Source organism: Drosophila mojavensis, unplaced genomic scaffold (genome assembly GCF_018153725.1).
Source record: "Drosophila mojavensis isolate 15081-1352.22 unplaced genomic scaffold, ASM1815372v1 contig_136, whole genome shotgun sequence".
NCBI classification, from domain to species: Eukaryota; Metazoa; Arthropoda; class Insecta; order Diptera; family Drosophilidae; genus Drosophila; species Drosophila mojavensis.
This window is the reverse complement of record NW_025318667.1, coordinates 2,058,648-2,084,926: the sequence shown is the minus strand read 5'-3', so window position 1 is coordinate 2,084,926 and position 26,279 is coordinate 2,058,648. Positions and strand designations below refer to the sequence as shown.

At 39.4% G+C, this 26,279-nt stretch overlaps 4 protein-coding genes and 1 long non-coding RNA gene across 19 annotated transcripts in view; 2 read left to right on the top strand and 3 right to left on the bottom strand.

Annotated features, from left to right (window-relative positions):
- Positions 1-42: 42 nt before the first annotated feature.
- LOC6585559 (uncharacterized protein DDB_G0283357) lies at positions 43-14,356 on the top strand. Of its 8 annotated transcripts, none has more exons than XM_044011621.1 (8): positions 43-120; positions 999-1,585; positions 1,817-2,675; positions 4,595-4,723; positions 4,787-5,623; positions 6,403-6,924; positions 9,080-13,004; positions 13,663-14,356. In XM_044011621.1, the coding sequence occupies exons 3-8, from the start codon at positions 1,890-1,892 to the stop codon at positions 13,731-13,733; spliced, it is 6,270 nt and encodes a 2,089-aa protein (XP_043867556.1). In that variant the 5' UTR covers positions 43-120; positions 999-1,585; positions 1,817-1,889; the 3' UTR covers positions 13,734-14,356. The 8 variants fall into 8 exon arrangements, with proteins under 8 accessions (XP_043867556.1, XP_032588756.1, XP_002011187.3 ...); XM_032732865.2 differs by lacking the exon at positions 6,403-6,924 and adding an exon at positions 8,854-8,973 and having other exon boundaries at positions 58-259; XM_002011151.4 differs by having other exon boundaries at positions 58-259.
- A 2,512-nt stretch (positions 14,357-16,868) lies between these two features.
- LOC6585560 lies at positions 16,869-17,867 on the bottom strand. Its single transcript, XM_002011152.4, has 2 exons — positions 17,727-17,867; positions 16,869-17,652 (listed from the first exon to the last, which is right to left on the bottom strand). The coding sequence occupies exons 1-2, from the start codon at positions 17,740-17,742 to the stop codon at positions 17,021-17,023; spliced, it is 648 nt and encodes a 215-aa protein (XP_002011188.1). The 5' UTR covers positions 17,743-17,867; the 3' UTR covers positions 16,869-17,020.
- Positions 17,868-18,484: 617 nt separating this feature from the next.
- Positions 18,485-20,515, top strand: LOC6585561 (galactosylgalactosylxylosylprotein 3-beta-glucuronosyltransferase I). The gene is made up of 3 exons (XM_002011153.4): positions 18,485-18,635; positions 18,730-19,005; positions 19,497-20,515. The coding sequence occupies exons 2-3, from the start codon at positions 18,791-18,793 to the stop codon at positions 20,203-20,205; spliced, it is 924 nt and encodes a 307-aa protein (XP_002011189.1). The 5' UTR covers positions 18,485-18,635; positions 18,730-18,790; the 3' UTR covers positions 20,206-20,515.
- On the bottom strand, positions 18,728-19,490 carry LOC122757900. The gene is made up of 2 exons (XR_006358090.1): positions 19,202-19,490; positions 18,728-19,113 (listed from the first exon to the last, which is right to left on the bottom strand). It is a non-coding gene; the product is annotated as an uncharacterized LOC122757900 (long non-coding RNA).
- Positions 20,516-22,879: 2,364 nt separating the features above from the next.
- LOC6585562 (fasciclin-2) overlaps positions 22,880-26,279 on the bottom strand; it is a 91,999-nt gene continuing 88,599 nt past the window's right edge. For 2 of the 8 annotated variants that reach the window (XM_044011629.1, XM_044011630.1), the window contains 3 exons: positions 25,538-25,739; positions 24,140-24,262; positions 22,880-23,674 (listed from right to left, as the gene is read on the bottom strand). In XM_044011629.1, coding sequence (XP_043867564.1) covers positions 23,551-23,674; positions 24,140-24,262; positions 25,538-25,739 — 449 coding nt within the window. In that variant the 3' untranslated portion in view covers positions 22,880-23,550. Of the gene's footprint in view, positions 23,675-24,139; positions 24,263-25,166; positions 25,346-25,537; positions 25,740-26,279 lie in introns of those variants that run through there. The other 6 variants (XM_015160952.3, XM_002011154.4, XM_015160953.3 and 3 more) reach the window with 4 other exon arrangements.

The window sequence follows — 26,279 nt, the reverse complement described above, 5'->3', positions numbered from 1 at the left end:
GCAAGTATTCGATTACCTCATAAGTCGCCAATAGTGCTGTGAAAGACCTGCGAAAGTGTTGTAAAGCAAAACAACTGCGCTCTAAAGTGTTCGTTCTTTTCAGAATTTTACGTTTCATGTGTAATTAAACAAAAATATCAAAGTTGTGCATTTAAATTATAAACATATGATGAATTGTTAACGTTATCGATGCTTGTGTGTGCTTACGCTGGTCCGTCTACAGCAATATATGTATTTTTTTCGCTATGTGCAAGAGAAGGTCAGAAAAATGTACACACATACATATGTGTAGTGGAAGGTGCATAAGCAAGTGCGTGTGCGTGTGTGTATGCGAGTGTTTGTGTGCATTGCGTATGTATCAGAAGAAGAAACAATTCGCTAAGCGTTTAACAACAAATTAAAAGTGCAAAGTAAGCACTGTTTGTACATATATGAGCTCATTTGCGTATGTGTACATCTGTATTTGTCGATACATATACAGAATGTAATATGCATGTGTGTGTGAACGCGAATCGTATGTGTAGCGCTGCTCATGCTAATAGAACGTATTTGTAAATTGCTACAACAACAAAAACTGTGTGGCAAAATGACGTGTTTGCGCTAGTGTTGCCACTGACAACAGAATGCCAGGGCTGCCAACGCGTGTGCAAACAACTTTCCAACTTCCAAGCGGCAATTGGCAATTCATAAACACATTGTGATCTGCCTATAAAAGCATTTAATGTTAACGCACACCCAAAATATTCGATAATTTAAATATCTAGTCAGATAGAAGTGTGCGAGTGTGTGTGCCAAAAATAACATCGGCAACGAGATATGACCGTATGTAAATTTCGCTTTGCATCTAGAGATGAGAGCCATGTGAATATCGCACATCTCTATTTGGCAACACTGCGCGGCTTTGCAAGCAAATGATTTTTTTGACAAGTCGCATTTCTTTTATTAAATCTATATATATTTTTTTCTGTTATTTTGCTTTAATGTTTGGTGATGTGTAGACGCGGTGTCGGCGATGTGAGTGTTTCCAATCCAAATGGTAGTGACAAGGTTGCTCCGCTTTAAAGCAATTTAACTGGTTGCCTTCGATTGACGGACTGACAACTGCACTAAAGCGAAAAAATCAACAATTCAACTAACAAGGAGAGATAATAAGAGAACGAGCAGAGAAAAAAAGCATAAAATCGTAAAATCAGCAAAATCAACACAAACTACTACAGTGCGTAAGCAAGCGGCATTTGTACATCATTTTACTAGAAAAACAAACAACAGCTCTACAGTTCATTTACGTTTTCAAATAAACAATAGTGACTATTGCGTGTGTATGAGAGAGAGAAAGAAAACGTAAGAAAAAACTTACGCCAGACATAAAACAACGCGAGTTGCAATTGGGCAACGTTTCATTCAGGACAACCACAGCAACAACAACGAGAGTGAACGGAAGAGCGAGCTTAACAGCATTAACGGTGCCCTTCTGGGTGCCACTGGCTGCGGCGCTAACACGCGCGTCGGTGGCCTTGACAGCTGTTTTTCTAGGACATTGGGATCTGCAGAGCATATCCCACATCCCCTATTGGAAATCTACTTGGTAAGTAACCGTTAACTGGTAATTAGAAGTGTGAGGGAAAGAGAATGAAGAGTGGGCAATCGAGAGCGAGAGACAATTGCAGAGAGTGTGTTTATAAGCTCTATCGTAGTTTATACTCTCCTTTAATGCACACACAAAAATTTGTGTTTGTAAATATACAATATATGTATAAGTAGGTATGTGTATATATGTCTGTCATTTATTTTGTTGTTTTCTTTTTTGTATTGCCAGGTTTTATTTCGGAACTGACAACTGTCAATTGTGTACGTTTTTGTAATTTTAATGGCATTTCGTTGTTTGTTCGATGCCACAAAAGATGAACAATGAACAAATTGGTGTTTCATCAATATCATCATCAGCGACAACCTTATCATCATCCACAATATCCACATCTGCAACAGCAACAGCAGCAGCAGCAGCAGCAGCAACTGCAACAGCAAGTGCAACTGCATCTGCTAGCAATAGCAGCGCAGCAGCTGCGCAACTCATCAAGGCCATATCAACAGGCAGCGCCGCCAGTGTCGTCGCCGGCAACGCCAAGGACAAAGATAGCAATATTGCCACATTGGTAACGAAAATCCAGGCTATTATTCCTGACACGCCAATCGTTTCGATTGCCGCCGGGACGTTGAGTGAGAGTACCTCGACCACCACATCGACTAAGACGACGCCGACGCCCTATTTCCAGGAGCAGCTAACCACCTTGATGTCGCACAATGTAAAGCTGGAGCAGCGACCCGCCAACGATCTGTCCAACAACACCAACAGCAGCAGCAGCAATAGCAACAGCAACAATACTAACAGTAGTCCATCGGCGACTGTTGTTGATCTTAGCCAGAATCATGTGGCGGCTGTTGATAAGAAAAGCAACAGTAGCAGCGAGGGTGGTGCCGGCAGCGCTGCCAGCCAGGACAGCGCTGCAAACACGGCACATCACAATTTAAAATTGACGCCGCTGCTCAGTAAATCGGACCAGCCTGCGTCAGATGTGATTGCCGCGGCAACGGCGCTGCATCATCGACGCGGCGCCACCACCAAAGGTAAAACCCAGGATGACCAATATGTGGGCAAGCGTCAAAAGAATAAAAGGGTAAGCTATGCTCTATATAAGCAATAAATGTATGTATATAAACAAACAAATAAGCAAACATATACACATATGCATGTACATACATAAATGTATCGAAAATCCTGGAAGACCATTCAAATAATTGGAGTCAAATTGTCGCTGGCAACGGCTAATTCTATAATGACATTGAAATTCACGTAAATCAATTTTGTTGTTCTCTTTTATTTTTTTCTACCCACTGTAAATTTCCTTTTCCGTTTTGTTGCCCTATTTTCTGAACTTAACTTCATTTTCTTCCCTCTATTTCTTTTTGTTTATTAGATTAATTTCGTTCACTGTTGATTTCCACAAGAATTTGCGACTCTGTGTGTTTCTGTGTGTGTATGTGTGTTATGGCTCGATCGTTTCCAGCGGACATTTGCAATCATTTGTACACGCACCAAATACGTACACACATGCATGCATAGCTGTTAATACATACATATGTACATATACATGTATGTATGTCCGTCCATAGTGATGTACAAATGTATGTATGTATATTGCTTGACTGTCGTACATATGAATATATGTAAATACTTTTATACATACATACATATGTATGTATACAGATATTTCTGTTTGAAAGATTTTTAAATTACATATCCAATAAAAATCGCATAAACATTCTATAAATATCGACATCAGAACTAACAACATGTGCAGAGACTCATACATGTACATACATACATACTGCGTATATGGAAATATGTATGTACATATCTACACACGTACATAGATCATATTTGTGTACATATAAAATATTGTATATTGCTAAAAAAAAAAAAAAAAAAAAAAAAAGTTATTTAGTCAACATACACAAATTGATGGAGAGAGAGAACTATAAACTTAATTAATAGCAACACAATCATTCATTTCGTTATTTCGTTTCGATATTTATCTCTTATTGTCTGTTATTGAACGTCTCTGTTCTGGCGCTCAGTAACGTGCTTCGCGCAAATGCTGCGCATTACAGCGTAATAGGAAAAGAAACCGTTACTTTAGTTGGGACATTCTGTTGTCTGGGAGCAGGCAACAACGACAATAACAGCGGCAGCAATGGCCACAAGAAAAAGATCGCAATTAGCAAAAGGGGCATTTTTCATTTCATTTGCGTACGCTGTTCGCCTGGAATGGTTTTGGAGAAATGCCGTTATCTATCAGCTCCGCTCCTTCCATTCCACACACTCACGCAATTTTGTTTGGTGACTGTGGCGTGCCTTAGTGTAATGCAAGTTTGCAGATCGGCAGGCCGAACGCGTTTCATATCGCATTGATCAATTTTTGGTTTATTTTATTTGATAAATTCAATTTCTTGTATCTCTCGCTCTTTTATTTTAATAGTTTTTGTTTTTGTGTTGTTTTTTTTTTCGAGTTTGTTGAAAAACCAAACCACAATTGTATGAACCTATCGTCAAACGTTTTGTTCTGTGGCGCCGCCGCAGCCGCCGCATTGGAGCTAACCACACGCATTTAAATTTGTTGTGTTTAATTTATTTTATTTATTGCACTCGTGTGTGTTGTGTGTGTGCGCCTTCTGTGACTTGAGCCTGACATATCTACATAAAACGTACATATATGTACTATGTACATATATGTACATACATACATAGGTAGCTGTTCGTGTATGTGCTCACGCACAACTATAAAAACTGTAGCCCAAGTGCGTTGTGTGTTAGAATCATTAACCAAAGCAAAGTGTTGCAGCGTCAAGACGCGGGCTCAATTTGAAATTGTAGTCAAAGCTGCAAGCCCGGCCGCGCGCTACATTTCCAGGTACTACACCCCTGATCACCAACATACTTCCAGTAAATACCGTTGCTTTGGCACTGGCTCAGTGCTGTTGAGGTTATGGACGAAGAACGAAGCACGATTTAATAATTGTTTCAACTAATTTGCAGACAAAGTACGATCCTTGGGAGGATAGCGAAATAAATGATCTCGACGACGCATCATTGAAGAAATTGCTCGAGGAGGCCTATTGGTATCGCAGCCCTGGCGACAGGAAAAACAAAAGCGAGCGTTTTCTGGTAAGCAGTTGATTAGCTCCAAGTAGATCACAATGTTAATGCATTTCTGCATATTGTTTATAGCAAATGCTTAAGAAGGCTGAGTACGACGAGGAGAACTCTTATCGTCGTGTCATTAAAAACTGCTTAACTCGCAACACGTCCGCATCATCATCATCAACGTCCAGCGGCTATTATGGCCACAGCAGTAGCGTAGGCAGCGGCGGCAGCAACTTCGGTGCGCACAATAGCAGCAACAGCAACAACAATACCTATAGCAGCAGCAGCGGCTATCATAGCAGCAACCATCGGACGGCATCACAGCGTCATAGGCAGTTCGGCTCTTTGCAGGATTTAGTCGAGGCGACGCATCGCAGCGAGCTGGCAACGACGTCAGCGGCGGCGGCGGCGGCAGCGGCAGCAACCCAACGTTTCAACTGTGATTATCAGCTGAGTGGCGCCAGCGGCAGCGGCAGCAGCGGCAACAGCAGCAACGCTCGAGCCAATCGACGCCAACAGCACAACAACAACAATAACAATAGCAGCAGCAACAACAATAGCAACAACCAAAACGCCACTCTGGTCCTGAAGAAGTTCAAGATCAACTCAAACTCGTCTGTGTCGGCGCGACAGCGCGAAGGTGGCAGTTTGCCCAGCAGCGTCAACTTTGATGCCAATATGGATATTAAGCAGAAGCTGACCGTTGGCGAGCAGATGGTGCTCAGCAGTGTCAATGCCAGTGGCAACAATCACAACAAAAACAATCGCAACAGCAACAGCAACAGTAATGGCAGCAGCAGCAGCAACAACAACAGCAACAGCCTTCCCAGTCAGCTGAATGAGACTGGCAACATGGTCGTGCAGTTCGATCAGGATGGCGTGGCCATCGATGTCGCTGGCGGCCAAATATATGAGCAGGAGGTAAGGAATAGGTGTACGTGGAAGTTCAATATGAATGCAACAAATTCTGATATAAGCTTATTCAACAACAACAACTACACCAACAACAACAACAACAGCAAACACAAACACAAACATTTGCTTAACTATCCATATAAGACCGTATCAATCCATTTGTCAATATTGGTTGAGGGCCTGAACTGACTGCCAAAGACATAATCATCACCATCACCTGTCTCTCTTTCTCTCTCTCTCTCTCTCTCCCTCTCTATCTCTCATAGTCTGTAGTTTGTTGCAGGAGCTGGGAGTCACTCATTCATTTGTCTAAGGGCTGCCTACAGAGAGATTTCAATTAGAGTATTAATCAAATCAATTCAAGTTCACCCTTTGCTCTCATCATCACATATCTCATTTGCCTAACCAAAATATCCAAAATATTTCCCAAAACACACAAAAATTTTAACCTAAATGTTGTTTATTCTATGCGTTGTTCTGCTCTTGCTCTAACACTATCATTAACAATTAACAATTCACATCAATCATGATTGAAGGTTGTCGGTAAAATCGGTTTGTGTGTGTGTGTGTATGTGTGTGAAGTTGAGGTGAATGTAAAAAAAAAAAGAAGAAAAACAAAACAAATATTAAGCGCGTTTTAAGAACTGGGCAATATTTACAATTCAATCAACAAACAAGCGTTACAACAACAACAACAATATATATATTAAACTTTGTGCAATTCTTTATTTCTTGTATAACCAAAATCGAAACAAAAATATAAACCACATAATATTGATAAAAAGGAGCTACATTCGGATGCGCAGCACAAGGATAAGCCTGAACAGCCGCTGGACACTCTCACTCAGCAGGTGCAGAAGCAACAACAGCAGCAACAGAAGCAGCTGTCCGATGCCATAGACTCGGGCGCTGTTAAAGAGTTCCTAATCGATGATCCGCTGCACTTTTTCATGCTGGAGCAGTCTGCCAAGCAGCAGCAACTGCGGCAACAGCAGCAGCCGCAATACGCCGCTGCGCCGTCCAATGCTCCAGGTGCCAGTGGTGCTGGTGGCCCATTCACGCTCACTCTGGACGAGCACAAGCGCAAAGTGGAGGCCGGCTACGTTTCGCTCAATGACAGCTACACGGCGTGCTCTTCGGTCTACGGCGTCGGCAGTTCCACATCCTCGGGCGCCGCCGGCCACGATTCCGGCAATTCCGCTGATCTATTCGCTGGCTCCGATCTGCGTACGGCCAAAATTGGACACATGATGACCGCGGCGGCCACAGCAGCTGTCGCTGCCTCGCACAGCGCCAAGTCCACAACGGTAAGAAGCGGGCCTATCATATTGTAGATCTGCCCTGTACTTATTGGAATAAGCTGGGAGGACTGAATAGAAGCATTCAGCTAAACCATTAATACATAGTTGTCGTTTGTATGTCTGTATGTCTCTGTGTGCGTGATCGAGAGTGTGTTAACAGATTGTAAATATGCCCAGTACTTAACGGACGAGAGAGGGGTATGCACAGCCAATGCAATAGCCGATGGGTTCTTGGAACTGCCTACGCTGAGCTATTGACAGAGGCTTGACTCTGTCTCGCTGGCTGTACGGCTGCACTCCAGTGCCCAGAGACTTGGCAAATTCCCTGTATATGTTGTCTACGAGGCATATTTGTTAGTTGTGTCTGTTGTGTCCGCCTTGGTGTATGTATTAGCATCGTTGCTTAGTGTGCGTTAAGATAACTGTAAATGGCTTTGAGTGTTTCGTACCGTGTCGAGACAGTTGCTATAGGAACTACAGTTAAGCTAAGGCCATTCATTGTAAATATACCCTATATAGGAGTGGGCAAGAGCAGCAAAATGCATTTGAATAGCATACACCGATTGCTGCTTGCCGTATTCCAAGAGTTTCTCCGTTTTGCGAAACACTCTGCATTTTATATTCGAAATTAGCTGTAATGTAATGCAATAATTTGAGACTAATTAATTGACATGTGATATATGTAATTAGTGGCATAACTAAACAATATGTCGCTCATGATATACAAAGAAACTTTGTTTAGCTATATATATATATATATACTATATAAGCTCCACATTCAACGGGAACTGCTGCACATGTTCTGCAGAAGCACTACCTAGGAAAAGAACCGAGACTCCAGATCTGGCGGACAGCTGTTGACCAAGGCTCTTCTCATTCGAATTGATAAGTCAATGGCTCGGCTACATAGCGTCAGTATATATTATACTACTTAATAATATCTGACAGAACGATATTGACCTATGGAATAGATCTTCAGCCTCATTATGAACTCACTAATGGCGAAATACGTTCTATGGATATCCGTTTGATAAGGCTTATGTGTAGTATTTATATAGACAGCAACCCAACAGAGTCAGTTTGAATTGATTTGATACTAGGCATGATTATTTGAAAAATTAAAAATATTGAAATCTGTCTATAGGAATATCTATCAATATGTTTTTGTATCCTGAATCTATTGTAAGTGGCAATGGTGGCAGACCCCAAAATGCATTTATGTATAAATATTCTTGATCTAGTCATGTCTGTTATTTCGAAGCAATGTATATGTATTGCTAATCCGTCATAATCGGTAGATATTAATCGTAATTTAATACCGATTAAAATGGCTTAGATGGATATTTCGGATGTCGAATGATTGGACAAGTTGAATCAGATCGGGAACATTATTTTTGAGTTTAGTTCGTCTATCTTCCTCGACCCTAATACATGTTTATTTATGGTAATGTGATTTGATCTCTGGTTTGATAAAGTCGACCTATACCCAGAGCTCCTACATATAAATCTAGTATTTCCCATATTCTTAGCTCAGAAACCGTATATTATATATGTTCATATCTCCTATGTCATAATTAGGTTTCTATGTAGCTAAAAATAAACAAATGTAAATAGTCGTAATATTAGTGGAAACAATTATCGTTATTGGACATCCATTTGACAAATCACAAACAAGACGAACGAAAGAACGATCAAGCGAACAACAAACAAACAAACGAACGAAGTCCGTAATTAATAATAGTAATATGAGGATCGTATAACATTTGGAGTTGGCTGAATGATTCGATAGGAACAGAGCAGAGAGCACAAAGCATAGAGCCCACAACGCAACACAGTGAGAACACGCAGAACACACAGAACACACACAACGCACACCTGAAGATCGCACAACAAAGTTGAAATTGTTTTTAATTTTGTTTTGTTTTCCATATTTAGAATAAAAAATTTGTGAATCGCGAAGTAAGAAGAGAAGAAAAGCATATAGAAATGAATGTGAAATTCTTGAAGCGTTGCAAAAACAAGCGAACGGTACATTATGCAAAATTAAGGCTGATGGTTAGTTAAGTTGTCTGGTTTAACGGCGTGTTAAACTCTTATTTCATAGTTTATATTGTGAGTTGATTACGATATTAATGATAATATTCGCCTATTGCCATTGCAGCGCCAGTTTGATGAGAACGGCAACGCCCTGAACGATGGCTACGCAGCCGTCGCCGCAGCAGCGGCGGCAATCGCTGCTGCAGGTGGCACCGGCACCGGCACCGGCACCGGCAGCAGCAGCGGCAACGGCAACAGCAGCAGCAACAGCAATAGCAGCAGCAGCAGCAGCAGCTCCGCCGCCAATCAGTTCACGGCCATGATTACAGGCAACAGCGGCGCTCAGCAGCACCAGCAACAGCTGCAGCATCATCAGCAGCGCTCGAACAGCGTTGGCGGAAACATGACGACACCGGCCATGGCATTTGCAGCTGTTTGTGCCACCTACAACCAGCTGCAGCAGACGCCCATGATTGGCGGCCCGCCGCAGCCACCCACCAAGCTCAAGGCGAAGAAGAAGTCGCAGCAGGAGCGGAACACCACCACGGTGGATGTGGAGTCCGTGGCTGGGTATCGCGGCAAGGATCCGGTCGAGCAGCTGGTCAAGTACATTGAGAACGACGGCGCCCAGCAGCAGCAGCAGAAGAAAAAGGAGCGCAAGAAGCAAAACAAGCTCAAGAAATGTAATTCGCTCGAAGAGCTGCGCAGCTGTGCGAAGATGGAGGTCGACGAGCTGAAGCGCCAGTCGGCAACCACTGAGATGATGCGCAACAAGAAGGGTGGCAAGCACAATTCCGCCTCCGTGGCGGACATCAATAAGAACTGCAACAAGGAACAGCAACAATCACAGCAGCAGCAGCAGCAGCAGCAGCAGCAGCAGCAGCAATCATCCCAGCAGCAACAGTCACAGCAGCAGCAACAGCCATCGGCGCCACGCAAGGGCGAACGTCGCTCCTGGGGTACCGAGGAGCTGCAGTATTTGGGCGAGCCCGCGTTGAACGACAGCAGCAACACCAGCGGCAACAACAGCAACTGCAGTGAGCCAGCAGCAGCGGCAGCAGCAGCAGTAGCAGCATCATCATCATCACAGATATCGATGACGAGCGGCACAATGCCATCGCTTGAGCTGCCCTCATTGGCGCGCATGTCGGAGATTGAGGCTCTCAATACGGTGCTGACTGAGACGGCCGAGTTCCACGTGGTCACCAAAAAGAAGAAACCAAAGAAGCAGCGTGCCGTTACCATGGACGATGCGGCCGTCGCGGCAGCTGCCACAACCGGCGGCAACTTGCAGCGCATGCAACAGATCACAAAGTCGGCATCGTCCAATATGATGTCGCAACGCTTGCGCGGCAGCAACATGGACTATTACAACAACAACAGCAACAACAACAATTATTATGCTGCACACACCGGCTACAACAGCAACAAGCAGCAGCAGCAACAGGTGCAGCAGCAGCAGCAACAACAACAACAACACGCCACAACAGCAACATCAGCAACAGCAACTGCAGCTGCAACGACAACAGTTGTTGCTGGCACACAGGATAATTCACGTCGCAAGTCCACATCGTCCATGCCGCCATCGGAGAAATCTGATTCAAGTGATCTCGACTCGGTGCACTCGCTGCCCATACAAACTGGCAAGAAGAAGAGCAGCAACAATAAGCGTTCAGCAGCCGCCGCACAGGCCAAACAGAATAACAATAACAACAATAACAACAACAATAACAATACCAATAAGAATCATAATAATGCGCCCATCTCGTATGCGGACATCGCACGCAACAAGCGCGAGCAGCTGGCCGCCAGCGAGGACAACGATGCCGGACACGATGGCCAGGGCGCAACCACAGGCTCATCCCTGTTGCTGCTGGACAACAACAACAGCAGCAGCAGCACGAACAACAGCAACAGCAGCAGCAGCAGCAAACAGCGCGCCGCCAAGTCAAAGGCGCGTCCCGACTTTCCAGAGCTGCCAAGCGCCATGGCCGCCAATATAACAACAGCAACAGCAGCGGGCGCTGCAACAGCAACAGCAGCCGCAACAGCCGCTGTGCTCATCAGCTACTCGCAGAGCCTGAGCAAATTGCTGGCGCACAGCAACAGCAGCGAGGCCGAGGAGCAGCAACAATTGCAGAGCACAGCAGCTGTTGCGCCCACAGCAGCAGCAGCAGCAGCAGCAGGAGCAGCAGCAGCAGCAACATCATCAAACACAACAAATGCCACCTCGAATCAACAGCAGTCAGCGCCGCCAGCGCTGCAAAAGTCCAAGAGTGTCGAGCACGATGCCCGCGGCAACAGCAGCAGCAGCAGCAGCTACAGCTTCAACAGCAGCAATCTGGACTTGCAGTATCCGGCGCTGGAGAAGACTGTGAAGCGGCACAGCGTCAACTATGTGTCGCTGCCTTCGGCCATCAGCAGCAACATTAATTTTGCTGCAGCTGCCAAGCAACAGCAGGAGAAGGAGAAAGAGAAGGAAAAGGAAAAGGAGAAGCTCAGCCAAGATGTGACGACAGCAGCAACAGCAGTAGCAACAGTTGCTGCTGCTACAGCAACTACCTCAGCCAAGGCTAAGAGCAAGCCAAAGGAACTATCACCTGGCAGCAGCAGCAGCTGCAACAGCAGCAGCAGCAGCAACAGCAGCAACAGCAGCAACAGCAGCAACAGCAGCAGCAGCAGCAAGAAGGAGAAGAAGCCTAGTCAGGAGGAGCAATCAACGTCGACGATGACGACGTCGCCGCCCATTAGCTTTAACACATGCTGCCACAACAACAAGGCAACTGCAGCCACGCAGACGGAGGTGGCCAAGAAGCACAGCAGCTGCAACACTGTGGCCGCTGGCGTGCAGACAGCATTGCCGGCGGGCAATAGACCCGCTGTGATTATACTCAACGATGATCGCGACTCGGCGCTGGGCAGGCTCAACAACGAGTTCATCTTTGGCGACTTCAATGAGGACGAGCTGAAGCTGTTCGACGACGCCAGCGACAAGGAGGAGTCGGACGAGAAGCCCCATCAGGTGGACAAGCAGCAGCAGACGACGCCGACAACAGCAACAGCAGCAACTGCAACAGATTCCAGCTGTGACCAACAGCAACAGCAGCAGCAGCAACAGCAACAGTTGCAACTGCAGCTGCTTAACGATTCGGGCGCCGCCTCCGATTTGGTTAATAGTTCGGCCTGCATGGATATGCTGCTGATCTCAGGGCAGGCGGCACAGTCGTCGCCCAATGCCGCAGCCGCCAATAACAGCTCATCGACTTCGTCGACGCCATCATCGTCGGCTTCCTGCTCCACCTCCGCCTCCTCGTCGACGCTGAGCAGCGCCAGCAACGGCAATGGCAATGGCAACGGCAACGGAAGTGGCAATGGCGGCAGCGCCGCCTTGCACTTGGCCAATCAGTCGAGCGACAGCGGCATCTATGGCACTGCCAACATATCGAATTCAGCTGCGGCCACCATCAAGGATCAGGTGAATAATTTCCTAAGCAAGGCCAGCGCCGGCAACGCCAATGCCAATGCCAGCGGCAACAGCCACAGCCGCAGCCACAGTCATAGCCATAGCAACAGCAGCAGTTGCAGCAGCTGCCAGGATGAGCCGCTGCCCATGCAACAGCTGGAGACATGCAACGATATCGAGGCAGCAATTATTGCAGCTGCCCGCGCCGCTGCTGCAGCGGCCTCGTCGCGCAGCGGCAGCTGCAGTCGCAGCAATTCACGCGAGCAGCCGGCGACAGTTGCTAACGCCAAGCCACGACCAGCTCTCTATGGCACCTACGGCCTGGGCAGTGGAGTGCATCCAGCAGCTGCTGCTGCTGACAATGCTGTTGCTGCTGATCATCTCGATGACGAGGACGAGGAGCAGCAGCTGCACGAGCTCAGCTTTATGTCTGATCTCAAAACGGAATTCGGGGCGACGCCCACACCGCCCCAATCATCATCAGCAACCACAACAACATCATCATCAGCAACAAACATGTCCGCACCACCGTCACGTCAATGTCAAATGTCCAACACGGAGCTCATTGTGGACTACATCAGCAGCTGTAAGTCGAGCGAAAATATCAATATTTATATAGATGCACGATTAATCAGTTCATGAAACCCCATAGAACAAAGTCGTTCCTTAATAGAGTTAGTGTCCATCTATTTTATAGAGATTATAGACATATTTGTATAGATGTGATTAAGACACATTGTAAATATATAGAAGAAATTATTAGATGAGATTAGTTATATTTATGATGATATATAGTTTTAGCATGTCTTATATATGATATTAGTTTTGCTTTGGAATGAGTTCCTCTTTGAATCAGCTCAGTTATAGATTGCCTAGGTGAGCATTGGCTAGCAAGATATAGTAGTTCATATATAGATATAGATATAGATATAGATATAGATATAGATATAGATATAGATATAGATATAGATATAGATATAGATATAGATATAGATATAGATATAGTTATAGATATAGATATAGATATAGATATAGATATAGATATAGATATAGATATAGATATAGATATAGATATAGATATAGATATAGATATAGATATAGATATAGATATAGATATAGATATAGATATAGATATAGATATAGATATAGATATAGATATAGATATAGGTATAGGTATAGGTATAGATATAGATATAGATACAGATACAATGCAGTAACTAACGTCTCTATTTTCTGCCCTTCAGCCTGGAATGCCATCGTCAATAGCAAATACGTAGTGTTCTACACCGATCAAGAGGATTCGCAGCCGATCTGAGCTTGAGGAGGAAACAACAAAGAACAAATCAAATTAAACAAAAGAAACGAAAACAAAAGAAAACAAATCAAATGAAAAGCAAAGCAAAGCAAATGAAAGGAAAGCAAAGCAAAGCAAAGCAAAGCAAAAATTGAAAACTAAAGCAAAAAACACAAAAAAAATCATTTTATATATATTATGTTGCATGTATAATTGTTGAGAGAAACCATAGTCAGAAGTGCTGTTGTGCTGCTGGATATTGTTGCCACAAACACAAACACACACACACACACAGACACACAAACAAACCACACATCAACTATACACACACACATATGTATATATGTATATGTAGCTATATATATATGTATATATATATGCATATCTATATATCTATATAACTTTATATATTTGCTATAAAAAATACGCTTCTTAAGCTAATTATAATTGTAAAATTGTAAAAGCCCAACTATTGTACCATATGCATATATATATATATATCTTTATATATATATATGTATATGTATATATTCAAATCACCATTGGAAGCCTAACAGAATAAACAATAAACAACAAGAAATAAACAACAACAAATGTTTAACAACAAGCAACCGACACCAAGTCAAGTCAGCAAAAATTGCGCATAGATTAGTTCTTTTTTTTTTTTTTCATTCATGATTGACTTCATTCAAGTCGACAAACAACATAAACAACTTGTTTTTGTTATAATTTTAGTTTATGGAAATCTATTTATTAATATAGATCTCTAGTTTCTATATATATATATATATATATATATATATAGATATATATTTTTGGCGAACATATTTTTTTTTTCATATATTTTTTTTTAAACTATAAAATATGAATATGAAAAACAAAAAAACTGGAAAAAGAATTTGTTAGAACTATATAAATATATGTATATATACATATATAGCTCTAGAACTTTAGTTTGTTTAGCGCTTAAAGTCACGAGAAATGAGAAAACATAAGATTCGAAAAATGTATGTAAATACAATGAGGTAAACAATTTCTGCGTTTATTTGTGTATTTAATAACAAAAGAAAAATATATGATATATGTAATCTATGAAGATATATATCTATATAGCTGTTTATATATATATATCTATAAATATATATATATATCTATAAATATATATATATATATATATATAAATTTATATAGATCGTAAGCAGGCCAACACTACACTAGACAACAGCCATAAGCCTATATATAGAGTATGATAATGCTCGACTATGCTTAACAAAATCTATTCGAAATAGTTAAAACAAAAAGAAGAAAGATAACGATAAAGGAATTATATATATATATACATATATATATGTATCTATATATATAGTTCACAATATAACATAAACATAAATCAAAGCATTGGCCCCATATACATACATATATATTTGAGTATATAAAATATAAAGAAAAGAATTTTTTTTTAATAAAGTTTGAATACATATATAAAAACCTATTACTAAATACATTTACGATATGCCTAAATAAAATATGAAAAACAAAACGTAAATCGTTTTAAAAGTTAATGTAAAATGTAAGCGAAACCACAAAAAATGAAGATGAAATTAAAAACAAGCAAAAAACTAGAAATTATATTTCAAAAAAATTCTTAAATATAAAAAGAAAAATATTTCATATGTAAGAAACAGAAAAATAAAATTAAAAATTATGTTTCAAAATATTTCAAATCATTATAAAAAATCTGGAAAAATTGCAAAAAGAAAAGAAAATTTAATGAGCAAAAATGTAGCACACATAGCGCTGTCTCTGTCACATGCATGCCAGCTAAACTATATGAAAGACAAGGAGAGAGCAAGAGAGAGCGAGAGGGAGCAGTTATGTGCTAGGCTATATATGACTAAATGTTTCTTATGTACGTGTATTTATGTAATATATAATATAAACAAAATATATATAATATATATATACACATATGTATATCAGCAAATCTAGATGTGTTTTGTGTGTATATATATACAAAAGAGAACAATGTACTTTGGTGTGTATGTGTGGGTGTGCGTGTGCGTGTGTAAATTTCCCTTTAAAAACTAACATTGTGCAGGCGCACAAAAGCTGAGCGCTGCGACACTTAGCAGAGCCGATTTTAGCTTGCATTTTTAAATTGTTTTCTATGAAATGTGGCTCGAGATTTTGTTTTTCCTTTTTTTTTACAGACCAAAGTAGAGTTAACTATATAAATTTTAGTTTGTTATATGAGCTTAAAAACTAAGTTTATGCCAAATTCTAAAATCCTTAAAAAAAAACCAATTAACGAGTGAGTGCTAATGTTTTATAATTATATAAGAGTGTGTGTGAATCTGTGTGTGTGTTTGTGAACACTAAATTTATATAAATGTATACTTCTATATATATAACTCTACTACTATTTACTATTAAATTGCTATATATACTACTACAACTACTATATATATATATATAAATAAAAAATAAATAAAAAAATATATATAAATATATATGTATACATATATATTCAATAAATAACAATTACCAACTACAATTATAATTAAAGAATACTTTAAACGATGAAAAGAAATAAAAAAAAAAAAAAAAAGAGGAAAAGAAAACCAACTACTACTTATAGAGTAGATGCCTAGCCCATCTCTTAACTTATACAATACATACCAAACTATTTGTACATGGAAACCCAACTAAATAAAAAATAAAAAAATAATAATAATACAAAAATTTTAAAATTAAAACTTAAAAACCACAACAAAATATGGGCATTTAGAATTTAAAATTCGTTTGGAATGCAACAAATTTTCAGACCTTAAAAAATACTATTAAAAAAATGGAAGATAATTCGTAGTTTAACAACAAAAAGAAAAGCCGAATAAAGTGAAAATTAAAAAATGTGTTTAAAAAAAAAATAATATTAAATGAAATGTGTGTATTTCAATGATGAATCGAATAAAACAAAAAGAAAGTAAATCGACTATGATGAAACAATATATGTCCATATGCATATATCTATGTATATATATCCATATACATATGCATATAACTATGTATATATATCTATATACATTTGTGTATATATCCATAAGCATACATCTATGTATATACATACTATATGAATCGTTATATAAGAGAACCAAGTTGGGGGATGGGAAGGGGACATAATTTTTATTTCAAAACTTCTGTTTGTTACTCTCTTGGTCTTCAGTTATAAATTTAGATGAGATCTCAGTGGATGGGACTTTAAGGGCAGGGGAGGGGCTCTCTTAACTGATTGGATCGTGAATATCATTTTAGGAATTCGACAATTTTGATTGATGCTTGACAACGGCCGTGCGATTGCGTGTGTAGTGCGGACCATAGCCACGCCCAAAGCCGGGCAAGAGTTTAACTGGATTCGGATCGCGATGGAAGTTGATCATCACCTTGGCCACAATCGAGATGACACGATCCTGGTCGCCGTTTTGATACAGGGTATCCAGATAGTCGAAATACGATTCATAGCGTGCGAACTCTCGCTCTCGCGGCGACATCAATAGAATTTTGGTATCACGCTGAAAGTCGGTTATGATATTGAGATCCTGTTCCATGAAGCGACAGAAGCCCACCGACTCGGACTGCATACAGCGAAAGAACTTGTTCAAGAGATCATAGTGAAAGACCTTGCTCGGCTTCCGGGGTGACTTGAATTTGGGCTTCTTTATTTTGGAGACGAAAAGTTTCGGCATTTTGGGCTTGCACTGCTGCTGCTTTCTCATCTGCGACAGCTCGTGCAGGTGGCGATAGTCGTCGATCAGAGAGTCGCGTGCGACTCCAACAGAGGCCAGCTCGGCATTGGTGAGTACGTCCAGATTGTAGAACTTGGAGATTTCGCTGTTGCTCATTTTACAGCAACCCTTAAATTTGAGCTTCTGTTTATTAATATCTGCGGGAGAGTTGGAGGAGGACAACAGCCGTGAAGGTATGTTTTCGGTTAAAGTATTGATGAAGCCAATTTACCAATTGTGTTGCACATGTTTCACTATTTTGTGTGTCCTATTGTCTTTTAAGGATTAGAAAATATATAAATATGTTTTGTTTTTAGAATATTAAGTGTGCTGACGCTATGAATTTTTGTTGTGAATGAGGGCCTCATACACATTACATGCTACATGTCTCCTTCGATTTGAGAACTATTCCAAAGGGAAGCTGATCCGAATTTTGAATTGGCCGCCATGGAAAGAAACATCGCTTGTGCGGCATCTAGCGTTTATTTGTCAAACAAAATATCGTTAAGTTTTTGTTGGCCAAACGGTTAAACGGGTAAAGCAAACAAAGCTGGCATTACTAAGCAGTTGCTTATATAGTTGAACGGCAAAACCGTGAAAAGAATTAGCGCAATAATTAATAAATGTTTATTGCAGCGTGTGATGCAGGCTAAAGGCATATACCAGCTAAGCTGCCAAAGCAACGGCGTGAGCATTAACGGTTATGGCCACAGCAACCTGTTGAAGCTGGCAGCGCATGCACTTCCAAGCGTTTAAGTGGTTCGAATAGTTGCAAGTAAACAGTCCATGCATTGAGGAGTGGAAAATAGTAGAAGTAGAAGCTTAGGTGTGTTTATTAACTTATTTGTATGATATTTCTTAAATTAATTTAATTCAGTTAAACGATTTTAAATTTAGCGATACTTGCGGGACATTGATAGAAACATCGCATGCGATATATACATCGCGGTTTCTGCTCAAGCTATCGTATATCGATATAAGCATACATTAGCTATCTTTTTTTATTTTTTATTTACCAATAGCACAAAGTTGTTAATATGTCATAAGTTCTTTTCGTTGCTTTATTTAAAATAATTGTAAAATATTTGTAGATAACTGAAAGTGTGTCTTAATGCTGAGCTAGTGCAGTGGAGTGTTTTAGGTAAAAGGAATCGGGCAAAAACAATCAACAGCAACTGGCAGCGAATGGGCGCATTTAATTCATGTTTGTTTTCGTTTTGTTTGCTTTGCCGCAGTGTCTGTGCGTGAGACGTGCGCTGAGTTTTTGGAGTAGCCTTTGCGAAATTAGATGCTGAGATGTCCGAGGTACGCATTCGTCCACGGCAAGTGCTCGTGCTGATCATCGTGTTCATTGTTGTGCTGCTAATGGTTCATCGCAACGGCAAACACACCTGCCAGGGCCCCGCTTACCTGCAGGCGATGTACAGCAAAGCTCAAGCGGACACGTTGCCCAAAATCTATGCCATAACGCCGACGTATGCTCGGCCAGCACAAAAAGCCGAATTGACCAGGTGAGCTGTGATGCAGTAGTATTTGTGTACCCTGTAGTCTGTGAGGTCAACGGGTGGGATGTGTTTGTTTATGTGCATGTAACATGCTCAAGAAGGCGTGGCCAAATCCTTTTTGCACACATATATAAATCAAAATAGATATATACATATGTGTGTATAAAAATCTATTTGCTATGATCAGTAAGTATATTCATACTTCAATAGATCTATCTGTATGTCTGTCTAGCCGCCTTTCAGTTTTCCCGTTCGCCTCTTAAAGCCTTGCACACGTATGTGTCCTGCTATCGCACACATAGATCACATCTACTATCGATAACTTTTGCGCTTTCTGCAAATCGATCGATTCAATTAGAGCATTTCGTGCACTTTTCAAAAGATAGAACGAATGTGAAAAATATAATTATTATATATGCCACATATAGATACCAGTGTAGCGCACTTTTACTTATTCATATATATTTATTAAATGTATATACAATTTCTCTTGTCAGGCTATCACATTTGTTTATGCTGGTGCCCAATTTGCATTGGATCATTGTGGAGGATTCGAATAGCACAACGAGTCTGGTGCGAAATGTGTTGCTGCGTGCCGGACTGGAGAATCGCTTCACGCAGCTGAATATCAAAACTCCGCCGGAGTTCAAGCTGCAGGGCAAGGATCCCAATTGGATCAAGCCACGCGGCGTTGAGCAGCGTAATCTGGCATTGACCTGGCTGCGCAGTAATGTCGATGCCGATCGGCATGCCATTGTCTTCTTCATGGACGACGACAACTCCTATTCCGTGGAGCTGTTTGCTGAGATGTCCAAAATAAAGCCCGGCCGGGTGGGCATCTGGCCCGTTGGCCTCGTCGGCGGGCTGATGGTCGAGCGGCCGCTGCTCAACGATAACAACCAGGTGACGGGCTTCAATGCCGCCTGGCGGCCAGAGCGACCGTTCCCCATCGACATGGCCGCCTTTGGCATTAGCATCGATCTGTTCTTCAAGTATCCGCAGGCCAGCTTTTCGTACGAAGTGCAGCGCGGCTACCAAGAGAGCGAAATTCTACGTTATCTAACCACACGGGAGCAACTGCAGCCGCTGGCCAACAACTGTCGCGACGTGCTCGTCTGGCACACGCGCACCGAGAAGACCAAGCTCAATGCCGAGGAGGCGCTGCAGCGCCAGAACAAGCGCTCCGACGAGGGCATCGAGGTTTAACTGCCCCCCCCTCGCATGCCACCCGCAGCCGCAGCATCACGATCTAAAGAATTTACCAACTCAGTGTTTTGTGTATTAGAATATATATTTATAGACGTATATATATATATGTATTTGTAGTATGTATATATGTATTGTATATATATTCTTTTTGGCTACTGTATTATATGAAACAAAATTGTTTTAATCAAATTTTATTCGAGTTACCTTTAAGCTTAGCCAAATATATTTTTGTCAACGATAATGCCTTGTAGAAAAACTGAACAAATATGAATATATATATATAAAATATATGAAAGATTTGCTTGTATATATATAGATATATAGATGTATTTACAAAGTGTGGTTAGTATATACTTACATCTATATATCGACTATTTGAAATCGGCCAACAGATCAGTGCGCTTCTCTGCGATTCTCATTGCAAGCAAATAACTATAAGCTGGCAGCTCGAAGAGCCTAGGCAAATAAAGTTGAGTCTGCTCTGGTCTGAGATATTGGTATACTACGAGTATATGAGATTATGAAGCCCAAGTTCCATCTAAAACCCAAAGTAAAAGACATTTTTGCATTTCCTTTGATAAATACGACTTTATTTCCCAACAATTCAGTTTCGTGGGTTTTGTTTTTTAATTTATTTTATTTTTTTTGTATTTCTGAATTTTCATTTGTAATATTTGATAAAAAAGCTACACCCTCGATAAATCTCATGTTGATTTAGTCAATTTGCTCGCCATATTTTATATGCTTTGGGCTCTGTCGGATGCAGTTCCCATAAAAATGTCCACATCATATACATAAATTACAATTACAATTCAGTTTTGGTTTCTGTGTAGCTCTTTAGATAGTTGTCTTAGCTTGTATAATATTTGTATAGATTAATATTCTTCTTTTTTTCCGATTTTGTTTTTCTTTTAAATATAGTAGGTAAAAAAGCTCTGAGAAGGCGCTTGGCTTAACTGGCAACAGAAGCTACAAAAGCTTTTGGCAAAACATCTACAAAACGGGACAAATTCAAAAGTAAATAAAAAACCAAAATTAACATAAAATTCAATTTTATTTATATTTTAATTAATATATATATATATATATATCTGTATATATATAAAGTTTTATGTAGATCCTTCTTGTATACATATATAGTATATAAATTGATTTTTTTCTTTCAAGCTTTTTGGTTTTTATTCGTGTAAAAAAAATTACTTACATCTTAAATTGTTTATGTTAAATTAAATACTTTTTATGCAAATATTTATTTAATTAGTTTCTTACTTATATATTTTTAACTTTTTCTTTCATTTTTTACATAAAAAAATATTTATATATAAAAATTATAAAATTATTAAAAATTGAGTATATTATATCATAATTTGCATTTGTTTAACTTCATTCTTCTCCTTCCTTTCCGAATGTCATGAAAAAAAAACAACTTAGGAAATTATACGTAAAATATAGAGAGTACAAATTAATACCAATTGTTTTGGCATTGTCGTAGTTTAAATCTGTTTTTAAATCAAATGTTTTCATAAGTAAGTTTGTTAAGTTTTCTTGTTTTCGTTTTTCTTATTTGTTTATTATATTTATTACACATTCATTGAAACATTCACTTGAACATTCATTTAAACATTTATATATATTCTTGAAACTTTTCATTGAACTGTTTTTATTTTATTTTTAGACATTTTTTAGTGCTAAAAAATTTCCATGGAAAATTGAAATTTGCAAATATTAAAAATTGAAATTCGAAAATATGAAGAGTTGTGTTAAAAAAAAAAAAAATCAGCATCTTTATTTTAGTTTAAACTTAAATTTCTTTCAACTTACATTTTGCATTTTTCAAATCTCAAATTGTTTGTTTAAAATAAAATTTTTTTTCAAAGTTTAAATTATTATTATTTTTTTTTTTCAATAATTAAAATTTTTAGTTTTCTGTTTCTCGTTTGATGAAATTCAAATTTTCCAGTTTCCATTCTCAATTATAAACTTTTTCGAGTTTCCATTAACTTTTAATATTTTAAAAAATTTTAATTTTTCCATTTGCAATTCTCAATTTTCAATCTGTATTTTTTTTTGCTAGCTTTTTTCCGTAACACTTTCCATTTTTGTTTGTTCTCTTTTGATTTTAGTTTTCGTTGGCAGTGTGAAAATGCAGCTTTTGTATCAACTGTACTAGCCAAGCAGTTCAAAGTTGGCCTCGGTGCTGCTAAATCAAGCAGTTCAACGGCTGGATGCTCTTCAATAAGCAGTTCAAATTGACTTGCTATGCAGTTCAGATCCTGCCAAACGATATTCGTTAAGCTGTTCAACTTTTGCTACCGACTGTACTTGGCCAGCTAGCAGTTCATTCAATGCACTTCTGTCTTCTACCGTTAGCTTTTGTCGCAAACTGTACTTGCTATTAGCACTATCAAACATTATCAAACATTGAGCATTCCGTTTATATAACTAACATACATTACATACATATATATAAATTGTATATATATATCAATATTTATGTAATTCGTACATTTTTATTATTAAGTAGATGAATTTACCAATAGGAAACGAAGACGCATGCGATGCATAGAAATTAAAATTAAAATAAAAAAATTGAAATCTTTTCTGTCCAATAAGTTGTCATGTTTGAAGTAAAGTCTTTTCTTCAGTGGTTTTAAGTACTACGAAATTTTTGATGACGGTATGTGCTTGTGTGTGTGTGGTATATGCATATGCTTGAACTTAATGTTTAAACTTATTTATGGCATGTTTAAGTTAGTTAAACTAATGTTAGATTTTTGTTTTTCTCATTTTCTTTTTGTAAGGCATTAATTTAAGTTTCTTAAGCTAAAAATGTATGTGTGTGTGTGTGTGTATGTGATCTCTCAATTGTTGTCCAGTCTGAAAAAGAATTTAAGCTAATTGCAGCAAGTGAATGAATATGCTAAGTTGAAGCAACATGATCGTATGCGATGAATGTTATGCAATGTGTACAGAGCTTAAAATACTATTCAGATATCGTATATATATATATATATATGTTTGTGTGTGTATATATAGGTAAGACATTTAGTTAAGATAGAACTTAAGGAAACTAAACATCAACTCGTAGAATCATACAATAAAAAGATGTTCCCACAACTTTGGCTTCAAATTTTTGTCTGCTTTCCTATATGTGTGTGTGGGATAGACGACAGGTAAATACATATATATTGTAGGCATATATATATAGGTGAGTTATGTGTTGAGTTGCTGCTGCTTCTTCTTCTCTATTATTTGTTGTTTATTTGTTCAATACTTTTCTCAGTTGCAAGTTTTGTGCACATCATCTCTGCTCTTTCATCCCGTTTCACCATTTCATCGCGCTTAGACAGCCGAGTTTTTGCCAATGATTTCGCCGCTGCGCGAGTGCACGAAACGTCCATCGAACTCAATGGTTGAATTCTGTTTCAGGCTGCCGGTGGGCGTGCGCAGAGGCTCCTTTTCGTCCCTGTGAATGCGAAAGTCGCGATTAGTATGAGAAATAAGCTAAGAGAGCGAGAAAGAGAGTGGGGCAGCAAAGCAGCCAGGCTGGCCAGAGCAAGCCAAAGCTGTTTGCTATGCACTCAAGCAGCCTAGCTGCCACTAACCAGCAGGCAGACAGAAGCTAAATGCTACAGCTTAAGCCAAATAGAAAGGCAAAAGATAAAAGCAAAGGAGATCAGAACGACAAAGCTGCCTCGGCAGTCGTCGGCAGACAAAAAGCTAAATGCTACAACTTAAAGCTTAAAGACAAAAAGCTACATACTACACGTAGTGGTATATGTACAGTGCATTTATGATTAAGTTGGAAAACGTAAACGCATAACGATGTGTGTGATAGAGCGAGCATAGAGCATAGAGCTGGAGGCATACAGTACTAGAGAGCTAGAGTGCTAAGCAGAAAATCAAAACAAAATACGATTGATGTACGTACAATGGAGATGTCACTGGTGAGCCGCCGAGCTTAACTGGCGGCGGCAGTGGCAACGGTGATGGCGGCGGCTCCTTAACCAGCTGTCCACTGCAATAAGGTAGCGGGAAACGCCAACCATAAAGACTGCTTGGTTAGATGTTGATAATTTTGATGATTTTTTGTTCAATTTTGTTGGGTTTATTTTTTGATATTTATTTTGTTATTTTTTATATTATCGTTTGGTTTGGTTTGGTTTGGTTTGGTTTTGTGTTGGATGATTGGAACAGTACGTATGAGGTTGATGAAATCAAGAGAGAGAGAGTATAGATTGTATGGAGAGTTCGGTAAGTTGTGACAATGTAAAAGGTAGGTGAATGTATTCTAGTTTTTATTTATCTTATGACTGTCATCGTGTGTGTGCTGAGATGATTACAAATAAATGATTGATGACGTATATAAAGAAGACAATCTGAACAATAATATGAAACAAGATCAAAATGTCGTCTCTCAATGCAGCCAGCAATAGTTGACTAGAACTAGACATATATATATACTATATGTGAGTGCGTATGTATGTGTGTGTATGTGTGTGTGTGTAGTGTTAGTGTGTTTGTGTGCTATACACTATGTAGCAGACAAGGCACTTCGAGTTGAAGAAGTATTTTTTTTAGTGTTTACATGAAGCAATGTCTAAGACTAGATAGCTGGCTGCATAGGACTGAGACGATGTGTGGAAGTGAAACACTAAGTAAATAAAACGAAATGTATAACATATATATATAGATATGTATATCGATAAATATCGTATATACACACACACATATAACATATAAGATAACAGTGTTGGCTAACACAACGTAAGGAAAATAGTTTGGAAAGGAGGCTTTAAAGGAAACTATCTATACATGTATCAATTGAAAGAACTAAAGCAGTTCGTGTGTGGGTAAAAAGAAGTTGGAAAAATATAACGGTACTTTCGGTCTGTTTCACGTAAACTTAATAATAATATTGCACCAGAAATGAGAGAACAAAATTTTAAAGAAGAACTGAGCAAGTAAAATGGGAAATGTGAAGAGAGTATTTTTCGAATTTTGTTTCGTTTTCAATGTTTGTTTTGCTTTCGTTCAGTGTGCTCAGACGAATATTAGGGAATTTCGATTGAACAACAACGATTTAGGACGCGCATAGACCCAATTGTATTCGAAATCCGGACGTTGAGAATTTTGGCTTTTCGAAAGTAGGCAAAAAAATAAATAGAAATAGGAAAAGAAAACAAACAAGAAATAGGGAATAATGAGGAAAGATTTTGTTGTGGTTTTGCTTCGTATTTGTTTTTTTTTTTCGTATCATTTCTAATGCAATATTATCGTAGCATCAGCAAGATGTAACTCTATATATAGCTCAATTTAGTCAACTCACCTGCCCAGCTTTGCCTCGTCGTCGATCTCCGAGGGCGAACGCTTGGCCTTGCGGCACATCGCGGCCATCACGCCCATGTGCACCGTTATGCAGCACAGCAGATCCACAATGAACAGCAGCAGGAGCACCCCGCCTACGGCGATGCCAACGATGGCTGCCGATGAGAGCACCTGGCGTTCGGCTACCTGAATGACATCGTTGCCTATGTCCAAAAGAAGAGAGAGCGAAGAATGCGAACGTGTGTATGTGTATGTGTGTGAGTAAGTGTGTGTGTGTGTGGGTGGGTGTGGGAATAGAAAGTGCTTGGATTAGTATTGTTTTTGTCATTCAAGTCTTGCAAGAGAGCTGATCTCTATAGATCGTATATTATATAGATAGAGTATATATATATTAATATAGTGGTATATTTTAAATACTAAAAACTTAAAGATTATGGTATATATAGTATATATGTATATATATATATAGTAAGCATACGTGAACTATATGGAGTGTGTTATTCCAGGGTATCTCAATTTGACAGCGAGCCAAGGGCCAAAAACTAACTCGAGTTGGATTTGAAATTCAGTTTGTCTTTTCAGCAATTAGCCTCTTTGGCAAATACATATATACATATACATATATATATAAATATATATATATATATATATATATATATATATATATATATATATATATATATATTTGGTATCTTTGAATTACAATTTAAAATACTAAATATGTATATATTATGTATATATAT

Bases quoted from the DNA above. Each gene is read 5' to 3' on its own strand.
- LOC6585559 (XM_044011621.1), top strand. From the start codon at position 1,890: ATGCCACAAAAGATGAACAATGAACAAATTGGTGTTTCATCAATATCA. The intron at 6,925-9,079 runs GTAAGAAGCGGG...TTGCCATTGCAG, and splicing joins ACAGCGCCAAGTCCACAACG to CGCCAGTTTGATGAGAACGG. The intron at 13,005-13,662 runs GTAAGTCGAGCG...TCTGCCCTTCAG, and splicing joins TGTGGACTACATCAGCAGCT to CCTGGAATGCCATCGTCAAT.
- LOC6585561 (XM_002011153.4), top strand. From the start codon at position 18,791: ATGTCCGAGGTACGCATTCGTCCACGGCAAGTGCTCGTGCTGATCATC. The intron at 19,006-19,496 runs GTGAGCTGTGAT...TTCTCTTGTCAG, and splicing joins CAAAAAGCCGAATTGACCAG to GCTATCACATTTGTTTATGC.